The 14,017-nt window shown below is 40.4% G+C and overlaps 1 protein-coding gene across 5 annotated transcripts in view; it reads right to left on the reverse strand.

Moving 5' to 3' along the window:
• LOC140714546 (uncharacterized) overlaps nucleotides 1-14,017 on the reverse strand; it is a 441,169-nt gene that overhangs the window by 377,125 nt on the left and 50,027 nt on the right. For all 5 annotated transcript variants that reach the window (XM_073025825.1, XM_073025824.1, XM_073025827.1 and 2 more), the window contains one exon: nucleotides 7,078-7,155. In XM_073025825.1, the coding sequence (XP_072881926.1) occupies nucleotides 7,078-7,155 (78 nt within the window). The remainder of the gene's footprint in view (nucleotides 1-7,077; nucleotides 7,156-14,017) is intronic.

Here is a 14,017-nt window from a genome sequence, read left to right on the forward strand (position 1 = left end):
AACATAGGTAAGGAGTTTTGTCAGCCAGGGAGTAGTGAATCTGTGGAATGCTCTGCTGCAGACTGCAGTGGAGGCCAAGTCCATGGGTATATTTTAGGCAGAAGTTGATAGTCAGGGCATCAAAGGATATGGCGAGAAGGCAGGTATATGAGGTTGAGTGGGATCCAGGATCAGTCACGATGGAATGGCGGAGCAGACTTAATTGGATGAATGGCCTAATTCTATGTCTTATGGTCTTGACCTGGTCAGTCAAGCGCTGAAGTTGAGTGCACTTCTCACAGATGCAGTCATCAGGGAAACAGTCAGGTATTCTGAATTCTCACATCTGACAAATGTAAACAGATTAAGTGAATGGGTAAGCACATGGCAGATGAATGAAATGTGATAAAATGTGAGATCACTCAGCATTTTTAAAATGGCTTTGATGTTCAATTCGGGGTTACTTGGCATCTTGTATACAAAACATTCAGTTAACATGCAGAGACCTGACTGTGCGGGTGATGCCTCCTTCCCAGATGCGCTGAATAACTTCTACGCCGATTTTGAGGCGGAAAATGACGTGGCGACAAGGAAGTCCACCCCTCCTACAAATGACGAGGTGCTGTGTCTCACTGTGGCCGATGTTAGAAGAACCCTATGCAGGGTCAACCCACCGAAGGCTGCTGGACCAGACAACATTCCTGGTAGAGTGCTCAGAGGATGTGCAGACCAGCTAGCAAATGTTCTCACATCTTCAACATCTCCGAGCAGCACCATTGTTCCAACATGCTTCAAGACCGCCACCATCATCCCCGTGCTGAAGAAGTCTTCCGTGTCCTGCCTAAATGACTACCATCCCATTGCACTCACATCCATCATTATGAAGTGTTTCGAGAGGCTCATCATGAGGCATATCAAGACCCTGCTGTCCCCCTCACTGGACCCCCTACAGTTCACATACAGTCCCAACCGCTCAACATACGACACCATTGCCATCATCCTCCACCTGGCCCTAACCCACCTGGACAAAAAAGACATATACGTTTGAACGCTGTATTGGAAAGCTGAGTCTACTGGGCCTGAACACCTCCCTCTGCAACTGGATCCTAGAAATCAGTCAGTCTGGATCGGGAGCAGCATCTCCAACACCATCACACTGAGCACGGGGGCATCACAGGGCTGTGTGCTCAGTTCACTGCTGTTCACTCTGCCAACCCATGACTGTGCTGCAATACACAGCTCGAACCACATCATCAAGTTCGCTGATGACACGACCATGGTGGGTCTCATCAGCAAGAACGACGAGTCAGCTTACAGAGAGGAGGTGCAGCGGCTAACAGACTGGTGCAGAGCCAACAACCTGTCTCTGAATGTAAACAAAACAAAAGAGATGGTTGTTGACTTCAGGAGGGCACGGAGCGACCACTCCCCGCTGAACATCAACGGTTCCTCGGTAGAGATCGTAAAGAGCACCAAATTTCTTGGTGTTCACCTGGCGGAGAATCTCACCTGGTCCCTCAACACCAGCTCCATCACAAAGTTTCTTTCCCCAAGCTATCAGACTCCTCAATACCCAGAGCCTGGACTGACACCTTACTGCCCTATTGTCCTGTTTATTATTTATTGTAATGCCTGCACTGTTTTGTGCAATTTATGCAGTCCTGGGTAGGTCTGTAGTCTAGTGTAGGTATTGTGTGTTTATTTTTCCAATGTGTTGTTTTTTACGTAGTTCAGTCTAGTTTTTGTACTGTGTCATGTAACACCATGGTCCTGAAGAAATGTCTCAGTTTTACTATGTACTGTACCAGCAGTTATGGTCGAAATGACGATAAAAGTGACTTGACTTGAGCCACAGGAAGCAATTAGGAAGGTAAATTATACATTGGCCTTTAACGAAATACCATTTGAGTACAAAAGCAGAGACTTATTACTCAAATTCTACCTAGCTCTGACAAGCTTGCATCTGAAGGATACATGTGACAAAGTACAGTAATATTCAGCAGAACTATGTTTAATGAGAAAAGATTAAGCAGATTGGGCAGTACTGCTAGAGACAATGTGTACAAATTGATTGACTTTTAAAAATTACTTCTAGATTGAGTGTTTTGAGATATCTGAATTTACATAAAGGTCCTAAAAGAATTATGGTCTTCTAATGCAAACCAGTCCAAAGATCAAAAATATTTCATTCTGACTTTGCAATCAAGCCCCACAGAACACTACAGGCTTTCTGCCTTTGAAACAGCAAACTCAAAATACTTTTAATGAAAGTTAGCAAAAAAATCTTAGGCACATTTCTTTTGATAGAACTAGTCCAGCTTTCAAAACTCTAGTATCAGAAGGCAGCATAATTGAAAAAGTACTTTTAGTCTACAATTGCCATACAGCCCAAAAAAAACGCACATTCTTTTGCACTAGAAGTAATATTTTAATCCAATTGTACTTTCCCAGTATTTATAAAACATGTTTTAACTACATTCACAGACATGCCCATTCTTCAATGCTGTCTGGAGCACACATTAAAATAATAGAGAAGCAGGCTGGGAAGGGGTTTTGTGCCAGGTTCTCAATGCAGGAGAGCCAAAAGAAATCACACTGTATAGGGTACTAGTCTACTCCGCATAGCTAAAGCAAAAATTTGTAAATTGATTGTTTTAAAATTAAAAGAAAAAAATGACAGGATTGTATACATTTAGGTAGAAACAATTCAAGAATTCCACCTTTCAGATGCTCTAATTTTAATATTTTGTGCCTTGTCCTGAATTCAAAAATTAATAGAGTCCTTTAGATAATGAAGTCTTCTATTAGGTCACAAACTTCCTTTCATCTCCAAAAAAATCTCAACCTGGTCAATGCAACCTATACCTTCAAGTTAGCTCTTCTTAGTCTCAGTTTCATCATGATGAATATGAACTGTACATACTCCATGCCTAAAATTACTTTATAAAAGGTTACCAAAATGGAACTCAGATGTATTCTTTCTAGATTTTGATATAATTGCAACGTATCATCAGTCTTTGTATATTGCAGAGCTCTTAAGTTGAAAGCTCAGTATCTGGATAGCTTTTAGAATTATTTTAAGCTGCCCCAGTACCTTTTATAGATATTGAAACTACAGAATTTGAAATCAAAACAGACAACCCTGGAAACACTCAAAGTCAGGCCGCATAAGTTAAAGGGCCAGTACAGATCCCTTTTGACACCATTTATCAATTCATGCTGGTGGAGTACATAGTCATACTCTCAACTCTGGTTCTCATCTCCAAACAAATTTTCTACACACATCAATAAATTTCCTCAAATTCTCACCATTTTTTGAGGAACTATGCCGAAGCTAGTTGGAATTGTACTCAACATCCACAAATTCTACATTTTCTTATTTGCTCAATGTTCAACTATGCTCACTAAAAACAAAAGCAGAACCTGCTGTGAATCAGCAAGTCAACCTTGACCAGAAACATATAAACTCTGACATAGAATGCTGTCTGACTAACTGAACAGTATTGCTTTTATTATAAATTTCAGCTCTGTAGCTTTTATGATATTCATTAAACCTTTGTAAAATAGTTTTACAAATGCAAATTTTCACCTCTGATGAGTGCACATTTGTCTAAATGATCAGAGACACTACGTTTAATTATTGCTTGCATCAAATTCTGTAAAGTTGAAGATAGAGTAATTGGCCTAATAATTTTCAAGTTTCTCTTAAATTATTAAAGCAATAATGGTTTCCAGGAGTATCACTTTCTGAAAACAAGTTTGAAATGCATCATCTAAGGAATTGGTTTAACAAGATTCCACCATGAGCTCGTCTCCATGGAGGAAAGATCATTAACAAAGCTGGCCTAGACTAGGCATCTCAAGTTTCTACTCCAATGCCCTGAACAAAGACAAGTTTTCACTTATCATAACTATCTTCTTTCATGCCAGTATTATTCAAAGACACATCAGTTTTCTCCCAATTCACATTGATTTCACTGTTTTTAGGGCTCTATGGTGGCAACTTCAATATAAAACTGCCTCATTGCTACCAGTATTGCAAATTTTAAAGAGCAAAAAAACTGTTTCAATGTTCAACCCAAATTTTGTACCGAGATTCGAAACAGAGTTTCTAGTAAAAGTCTTGTCAGCAAGTACATTGCACGTTGACATCAGAATTGCCAATAAAATAAGTTCTGAAAGAGATGCCTAAAGAAATCGTGGAGGCATTAGTAATAATGTTTCAAGAATCACCTGATTCCGGAATGATTCCAGAACACTGGAAGATTACAAAAGTCACTCCGTTCTTCAAGAATGGATAAGGGCAAAAGAAAGGAAATTATAGGTCAGTTAATCTGACCTCAGTCATTGGGAAGATACTGGAATCAATTATTCAGGATGAGATCTTGGGGTACTTGGAGACACCTGATGAAATCTTGACTGACAAATCTGTTACAATTCTTTGAAGAAATAACAAGATAAGCACAGGAGAACCACTTAATGTTGTGTACTTGGATTTTCAGAAGGTCTTTGACAAGGTGCCACACATGACGCTACTCAACAAGCTACAAACCAATGGTATTAAGGGAAGATTCTATTTGGATAAAGCAGTTGCTAATTGGCAGGAGGCAAAGAGTGGGAAAAAGCGAGCCATTCCAGGATGGCTACCGGTGACAAGTAGTATTCCACAGGGGTCTGTGATCGGACAGATTCTTTTTATGATATATGTCAATGATTTGGATGATGGAATTAATGGTTTTGTTGTAAAGTTTGCAGACGATATAAAGATAGCTGGAGGGGTAGGTAATTTTGAGGAAGTAGAGAGGTCACAGAAAGACTAAGACAGATTAGGAGAATGGGCAAAGGAATGACATGTTGGGAAGTGTATGATCATGCATTTTAGTAGAGGAAATGAAAGGACTGACTATTTTCTAAATGGAGAGAAAATACTAAAAAAAAAAGGTGCAAAAGGATTTGGGAGTCCTTGTGCAAGATTCCCTAAAGGTTAATTTGCAGGGTGAGTCTATTGTGAGGAAACTGAATGCAATGCTGGCATTCATTCAAGAGGGTTAGAATATAAAAGCAAGGATATAATGTTGAGACTTTATAAAGCACTGCTAGCCTCACTTGGGAGTATTGGGAGCATGTTTGAGCCCCTTATCTTTGAAAGTATGTGCTGAAACTGGAGAGGGTTCAAAGGAGGTTCACAAAAAATGATTCCAGGATTGAATGGCTTGTCACATGAAGAGCGTTTGATGGCTTTGGGGCTATATTCACTAGAATTCAGAAGAATGAAGGGTGACCTCATTGAAACCTAGCGAATGGTGGAAAGCCTTGACAAAGTGGACATGGAGAGGATACTTGCTAAGGTGGGAGAGTCTAAGACCAGAGGACAGCCTCAAAATAGAGTGACATCCTTTTAGAATGGAGCAGAAGAGAGTGGTGAATCTGAGGAATTAGATAGATAGATAGATAGATAGATAGATAGATAGATACTTTATTCATCCCCATGGGGAAATTCAACTTTTTTCCAATGTCCCATACACTTGTTGTAGCAAAACTAATTACATACAATACTTAACTCAGTAAAAAAAATATGATATGCATCTAAATCACTATCTCAAAAAGAATTAATAATAGCTTTTAAAAAGTTCTTAAGTCCTGGCGGTAGAATTGTAAAGCCTAATGGCATTGGGGAGTATTGACCTCTTCATCCTGTCTGAGGAGCATTGCATCGATAGTAACCTGTCGCTGAAACTGCTTCTCTGTCTCTGGATGGTGCTATGTAGAGGATGTTCAGAGTTTTCCATAATTGACCGTAGCCTACTCAGCGCCCTTCGCTCAGCTACCGATGTTAAACTCTCCGGTACTTTGCCCACGACAGAGCCCGCCTTCCTTACCAGCTTATTAAGACGTGAGGCGTCCCTCTTCTTAATGCTTCCTCCCCAACACGCCACCACAAAGAAGAGGGCGCTCTCCACAACTGACCTATAGAACATCTTCAGCATCTCACTACAGACATTGAATGACGCCAACCTTCTAAGGAAGTACAGTCGACTCTGTGCCTTCCTGCACAAGGCATCTGTGTTGGCAGTCCAGTCTAGCTTCTCGTCTAACTGTACTCCCAGATACTTGTAGGTCTTAACCTGCTCCACACATTCTCCATTAATGATCACTGGCTCCATATGAGGCCTAGATCTCCTAAAGTCCACCACCATCTCCTTGATCTTGGTGATATTGAGACGCAGGTAGTTTGAGTTGCACCATATCACAAAGTCCTGTATCAGTTTCCTATACTCCTCCTCCTGTCCATTCCTGACACACCCCACTATGGCCGTGTCATCAGCGAACTTCTGCACATGGCAGGACTCCGAGTTATATTGGAAGTCTGATGTGTACAGGGTGAACAGGACCGGAGAGAGTACGGTCCCCTGCGGCGCTCCTGTGCTGCTGACCACCGTGTCAGACCTACAGTCTCCCAACCGCACATACTGAGGTCTATCTGTCAAGTAGTCCACTATCCAATCCACCATGTGAGAGTCTACTCCCATCTCCGTTAGTTTGTGCCTACAAGCACAAATTAGTTGCTACAAGCAGTTGTGGAGGCAAAGTCTTAATGTATATTTAAGGTAGAGGTTGATAGATTCTTGACTGGTCAGAGTGTGAAGAGATACAGCAAGAGATTTGAGCTGTGAGGAAAATTGGATTAGCCATGACAAAATGGTGGAGCAATGAGCCAAATGGCCTAATTCACTCCTATATCTTACTCTAAAATCAGTTAAAGCAGAAATTAGTCTTGCTTGATTAGGCATACTCTTTGCTCAAATTGTCAGGTTGTGAAACAGATTTTCATGCCAGAGCTGCAAATCATAGCCACTGGATCTGCCAAGTTAACTTTCACATTTTGCACAGATATATCTAATATTGATAGATACACAAAAGAATAGTTTAAAAAAAGTCTGGTACCAATCTTTATTTCATTTTCAGAGTCACAGATCCAAATTATTAATGATTTATCTTTCCGTATCCAAACCTACATGCTGAGTTTTTCCAGCATATTACTTTTATTTCAGAAAATGTCAAAACAAATTTAAATAAAAACACAGAATGCAAACTTACCCTAGATCTCTGCATTGGATTTTCAAAATCTGTCCCTTCAGGTGCCAAACAGAGCCAGCCCCCATAGATAGGTTTAGCCTATAAAAAACACCAAAATGAAGTACAAATAAGCTTTCTCAACTCAAAATTTACAGCATTGATGGAGGTCCACTTACTTTATCAAAATAGTGCCAAAATCAAATCTGATTAATATTAAAGATAAATTAAATAAGGAGAAAACAGTATAAAATTACAATAAACTGGAATCTTTTCCGGTTGAGGGAGACTGAGCTCTGACCTTATCTAACAAAACAACCAACTTTTATGTTCACAAATGATCGATATCATAGATATCAAAACCACTTAATACCATCAGAAACTTAATACATGTGGCTCAAGCATAATCATCATACACATGTTTGAAAGCAGCCAGTTTATTTTGGCTCCTGTGCCAGAAGACCTTACAATTTTCCACATTTCAGCTTCAACAATTCTAAAATTCCATTCCACAAGTTTGTAAGTCCATTCCAAATGAGAACTTTTGACATTAGTCATAAAATTTCTCTTGGACTAGTTACCCCACACCAATTCTACATCAAAGTTCGCATTTTTTGTTCACTTTGACAACTCTGCATTTGCAGGTTGTTAGTTCCTAACATCCTTTTTTAAAAAGATTGAAAATGTTGAAAAACATTTTAGGTCAGCTCCTCACAAAACACTAACTTTTTGCAAGGGAGCAGCCTAGCATCTCATGCACCTGCCTGAACATTTGCTTTGCTATCTTTTTGAGAACTAGATTTATATTGGCAAATATAAATCTCCTGCTATCTCTGTAGCACTTACCATCTCGCTTACAATTAGTGTCCATCCATTACAAATTTCTTGCCTGGTTTCTCATTTCTCATGAATAATTACAAAATATCCTGGTAGTTGTTTTTGAATTGAATCAAATCTTTATAGCCTGTTTTTATGAAATAAATTATGCATGGTTTATTATTAGCTAGAGAACATATGGTGTACACATCTTCAGGGAGAAAAAAAAGATACAACACTAAGAAGATTAATTTTCCAAGAAGCTTGCATTAGTGATATGGGACAAACACCTTCCTTCTGAATTAATTATATAATACCAAACCTTTCACAAGTATAAAAATTACCGTAGATTCCGGACTACAGAGCGCACCTGATTAAAAGCCGCTGGCTCTAATTTTAGAAATAAAATCAATTTTTTAATTGTACAGGCCGCACCGGATTTTAGGCCGCACCGAATTTCCGGCGGACCGGATTTTCGGCGCACTGGATTTCCGGTGGACCGGATTTTCGGCGCACCGGATTTTCGGCCACTTGTAATATGAGATATTTACACAGAAAGATATTACACGTGTTGGGCTTCAAATTCTGCCCTGTGTTCGTTTTGGAAGAGAGACAACCAACACCGGATTACAGTGCAGCGTGGCTTTATTGCAGAACGCGTTTTGCCTTCCCCTTACATTCTGCTCTTATTTATACTCCTTTTTCCCCCAAACCAAACCCTCGCTACACATATTTGGTAAGGCTAAACTTTGTTATACCTACCGGTATTTGGTAACATCGGACACTTGTGTCCTTATTGGCCCGATACCATTCACACACGAGTTTTACTGTTTTTTTGTTTACTGAATCGCTAGCAGTTTCGGTGCAGCGGAATCCTCAGTTTCACTCCCTCCCTCCCTTGTACTGCTGTCTAATATCACGTGAGCCATTCCTGACCTGAAGCGGCAGTCCCAAATTAAATCCTAACACACGTGAGGATTTTTTAAACTTTTAATTAAATCCGTATGGTAACATAAACAAATACATATTGCAAATGCTTTTTTTCGAACCGTGCCTGTAACACGGCTACTTTTAAAATACATACCTATCGGTAACACACAAATTACGTTGGGTATACTTTTTTACTGAACAGTGCATGAACAACATTCCAACATCTCCTAACGACTGGTTAAAAAATATATATATTCTGCAGCCTACCAGGAAAAGTTATTGATCGCCTTCTTCATCTTCCTCCTGCGCACTAAAACCATCAAAGTCCTCTTCTTCAGTGTCCGAATTGAACAACCTCAGGATCTCATCACTCACTTCAATCTCTTCGTTGTCGCTCTCACTTGAGCGCACGCGATCCTCTTCATCACGCAGCAGTCCAGCCTTTCGAAACCCGTTGGTGATGGTGGATGTTGTGACATGGCTCCAAGCATTTAGGATCCACTGGCAGACTTGAGTTAAAGATGCTCTTCGCATGTGGCCTGTTTTGGTAAAGGATTTCTCGCCGCTCGTCATCCAAGTCTCCCACTCAATGCGTAGTGCCACTTTAAATGCCCGGTTCACGCTGATGTCCAGTGGCTGCAAATACTTCGTGGTGCCCCCAGGAATCACAGCTGGAATTGAGTTTGTACTCTTGATGGCAGCTTTCACTGAATCTGTTATATGAGCCCTCATGCTGTCCATAACGAGCAACGCTTTTTTTATGTGAAAAAATCCCCCCGGTCGCTTGGCGTAGCACTCTCTGAGCCAATCCTTCATTAGACTCTCCATCATCCAACCTTTCTTATTGACTTTCACCATGATTTCTTTTGGGAATTTTTCCTTTGGCATTGTCAGCCGCTTAAAAATCACCATCGGTGGAAGCTTTAGTCCGGATGCTGTGCAGCTCAGAACACAAGTAAAATGCGTTCTCTCATGGCCACTTGTTTTCAGTATGATGGACGAGTCACCTTTTTTATTAACAGTCCGAGTGAGAGGCAGGTCAAACGTCAAAGGTACTTCATCCATATTTATGATTTCATCTGGCCCGATGGAATTCTCCGCTATCTTTGTTTGAGTGAATGTGCGGAAGTTAGCAAGTTTTTCCTCATGGTCGGGAGGGAGCTGCTGACAGAGAGTCGTGCGTACCCTGATGGACAGGCCTTTTCGTCTCATAAATCTAAAACACCACGATGGCCCACCTCTAAAATCTTCGATTTTCATTTTGGTGGCGATTGCTTTAGCCTTCAGTCTGATCTGCACGGTGGAAACACCGCGGCCGCCTGCTCTCTGTGTGTTAACCCAGTCTTCAAGAAAGTTTTCAAGTTCGGGCCATCTGCTGTGATTACCTCTGAAAGCTTTTGTCGTCTTTTTGCATTGATTCAGTTCTTCGCGCTGGCGTCTCCACCGTCTCACCATCGATTCATGTATGCCAAGATTACGCGCAGCAGCTCGATTTCCTTGTTCAACCGCCAGATTGATTGCCTTTAACTTAAAAGCTGCATCATATGCTTTTCTTCGAGTGTTTTCCATGTTGATGAGGGTGAGTACAAATGGCTGATTTACAATAATTTGTGAAGTGCGCTTGATTTATCGTACAATTTCATTGGACCTCTGTGAACTACTCATCAATTTTATTGGTCTACTGTTACGAGGCAAAATGTTTTGGCGGCATGGGAAAAAACCTTCTATTAGCCGCACCTTATTATAAGCCGCTATGTTCAATGCTGTTCAAAGCATGGGAAAAAAGTAGCGGCTTATAATCCGACATCTACGGTAACTAAGATAATACACATCAAAAAGTTTAGTTGCTTCCAGGAATTAAAATGATTCTGCATAAAATACACTAAGGATTTACAAAACGATATTTTTGAAAATTAAAGTGTCACAGAATACCGTAAAAGGAGCTTTGGCCCACCACAATTATACCATCAAAAAGCCCCAACTATACTATTCCTATTTATCAGCACTTAAGATCATTCAAAATTCAGTTGCCCAGATATTTTTTGAATTCCAGATTTCAAATCACTGAAAAATTCTGTGTTGATTCCCTTTAATCTTCAAACCCTCATCAGATGATTGAAGTGCTCATAAGGTACTAACTACCTAAATGTCATGGAAATCTCTGCTTCCACCAACCTTTCTGGCAAAGTATTCCAAACACCAACAACCTTCTTTATATTCCCTCTAAGCCACTTGCTCCTTACCATAAACCAGTGCCCTATGGTTATAGGTACCTCTAATATGAGGCAAGTTTCTTACTATTCACACTATTTGTCCCCTTGATTTTTTCCCCCCAGATCTCTCAGGTTTCCACCCCTCCCCCCAACCCATAGCACTCAAACTCCACTCTAAGGTAACTTAATCCAAATCACCCAGTCTTACTTCACAACCAAAACTAGCTATTCCTGGTAACATCCTCCATACCTTCTCCAGTGCGTAAGTCACATCTTACTGAAGTGTGACAAAAAAAATTACACACAATATACCAGCAGTAGCTTAACTATATGACTTATAAAGTAGTAAGGACTTTCCTGCCCTTATATTCTAGGCCTTAGCTGATGAAGGAAAGCATCTTGTATGCCATTACTCACTACCCTATCTAACTGTTCTGCCACTTTAAGGCAACTTCGTACACCAAAATCCCTTTACTCCTCAGGAACCTACTGTTCAATGTGTTTATGTTATCCTTATCAGACTCTCCAAAATAAATCGCCTCACATTTGTGTTCCATTTGTTTTCGCTCTGGCCAACTTGCTACCTGATCAATATTATCCTGTAGCTCAAGACTACCCTCTTCACTATCCACAATCTCACCAAATTTTGTTATCTTCAAACTTGCCCCAATCATACATTCCCCCTCACCTGGTCTCACCTATCTCCTGCCAGCTTATACTCCTCCCCTTCCCTCACTTTCTTATTCTGTTTCTGCCCCCTCCTTACCAGACCTGTTGAAAAGAACCAACTCCAAACATCAACTATTTATTTCCCTCCATTTATGCTGCCTGATTGAGTTCTGCCAGCATTTCAAGTGTGTTGCTCAAGATTTGCAACATCTGCAGAATCTTGTGTCTGTAATAGTGGACAAGTCTTCAGAGGCTGATGGGACCTCTCCCAAGTTCTTAAGAGTGGCAAGAGGGGAGATTGCTGGGGCCTTGACAAAGATCTTGTCCCTCTTTAGCCACAGGCAAGGTCCCAGAGGAATGAAGAATGGCCAACACTGTTCCTCCGTTTAAAGGTAATAGGGTCAAAAAAGAAAATTACAAGCCTGTAAGCTTTGGATAAGTGGTCAGGAAATTATGGAGACTATTCTCAAGGATCGGAATTACTTGCATTTAGAAAAGCAGACTAATTAGGAATAACCAGCTTGGCTTTGTGCAGAAGGGATCATGTCATAAATTTGAATTTTTTTTGAGGGAGCAAATATGGCTTGAAAGAAGGGCAATGGAAATAAAAGGTTTTAACAAGGTGCCTCATGGTTAACTGATTCATAAGACATAGGCACAGGGGACTGTGGAGACTTGGTAGATTGGATTCAAAATTAGCTTGGCCATAGAAGACTGAGGATGGGGAGGGGGGAGGTGGAAGGATACTATTCTGGCTTGAGTCTATGACTACACTAAATTTATATACAAATTGTTTGGACAAAAGTGTAGGAGAGCTGATTAGCAAATTTGCAAATGATACAAAAATTGACAGTTGAGGCAAATGAGGAAGGCTATCAAAGGATTCAGCAAAATATAGACCAGTTGGAAGTAGGAACAGGGAAATAGCAAATGGAGTTTAATGTGGACAAGTTTTACGCTCTTGGAGGTCAAATGTAAAAAGGAAAGTACACAGAAGTTTGTCAGGACTCTTACAATTATTGTGTATAGAGTAATCTTGGGGCACAAATACAAAACATCCCGGAAGATGATAAAGAAAGTGTATGGCATAAGTGGCTTCATCAGTCGGAGTGCTGAGTATAGGTCCAGAAATTATGTCGCAACTGTACAAAATTTTGATTGGGCCACATTTGGAATACATATTGTATATGGTTGCCACATTAGAAATGTGGAAGTTTAGGGAAGTGCAAAAGAGGCTCATCAGGATGTTGCATGGATTAAAGAGTTATTAATTATAAGGAAGGGTTGTGCAAACTTGGATTATTTTCTCTGTGGGGCAGATTTCCCCACACCATCCACCCCACATGAAAATGTCAAACACTAGCGTGCATTACTCTAATGAGAAAGCAGAAAGTTGAAAAGAGAATTGTACATTCAGACCCCGCAAAAATACTACCTTGCATAGCAATGATTTGTTACAAATCAGTTATTCAATTCTTTATTGAAATTTTAAATGGCAAAAATTCATTCTAAATGACACTTAAAACTTTTCAAGAGTGGCTGCCATTACAGTAAACATTCAATCAGCCAATGAAAGCACTTTACATACGTTCTGAGCCACTCATACTACCAGTTCACGCTCTGCCTTCCCTGCTTATGTATACTTACTTGCTTCCTCGCCAATTTATTTGCTTTTTTTCCTCCCACCCATAATGTCTTGAATACAGCCTGCAACTTCCAGTGAGGATAGTACATCTAAGGATGTCTAGGAAAGTATTAGCATAGATGTGAAACTCCATGGATATCAGGTGGAACCAGTCATCCAAAACATCAGTGAACTGGGCAGTGAAGTGACATTAGAGGATGTTAATGATGGCGATGTTGAAGTGTTACTGCATTCTCATGGTGAGAGCCTTAATTATGAAGTGCTTCGGGAATTAGCAGAGCAACACATCCTGGGTGAATCAGAGGACACGGATGGAGAAGAGGAAACAGCAGCAAGAAACCTCACCAAAAAATTCCTCAGCACTAGCATCACCACAATCAGAAAAATCATGAACCAGTTAATTGATAATAACCTTGACCAAGAGCAAAGCAATAAAGCAAAGAGAGGTGCTCTTGACTGATTTCTTGCTACCAAGAACTGCTTCATGAGAGGAAACTGAAGAAAAGGCAGTCAAATCTCGACACCTACTTGAAGAAGCAGCCAAATTTAGAGAAGGACCTACTGCCTGGTCCCTCCAATACTTTCCCAACTACTGTGGTTAGGTAACTGGCCTATAATTTTCTTTCTTTTGCCTTCCTCCCTTCTTAAAGAGTAGAGTGACGTTTGCAATCTTCCAGTCCCCGGGATCATG

Source organism: Hemitrygon akajei, chromosome 22, assembly GCF_048418815.1.
Source record: "Hemitrygon akajei chromosome 22, sHemAka1.3, whole genome shotgun sequence".
In the NCBI taxonomy this organism is placed as follows: Eukaryota; Metazoa; Chordata; class Chondrichthyes; order Myliobatiformes; family Dasyatidae; genus Hemitrygon; species Hemitrygon akajei.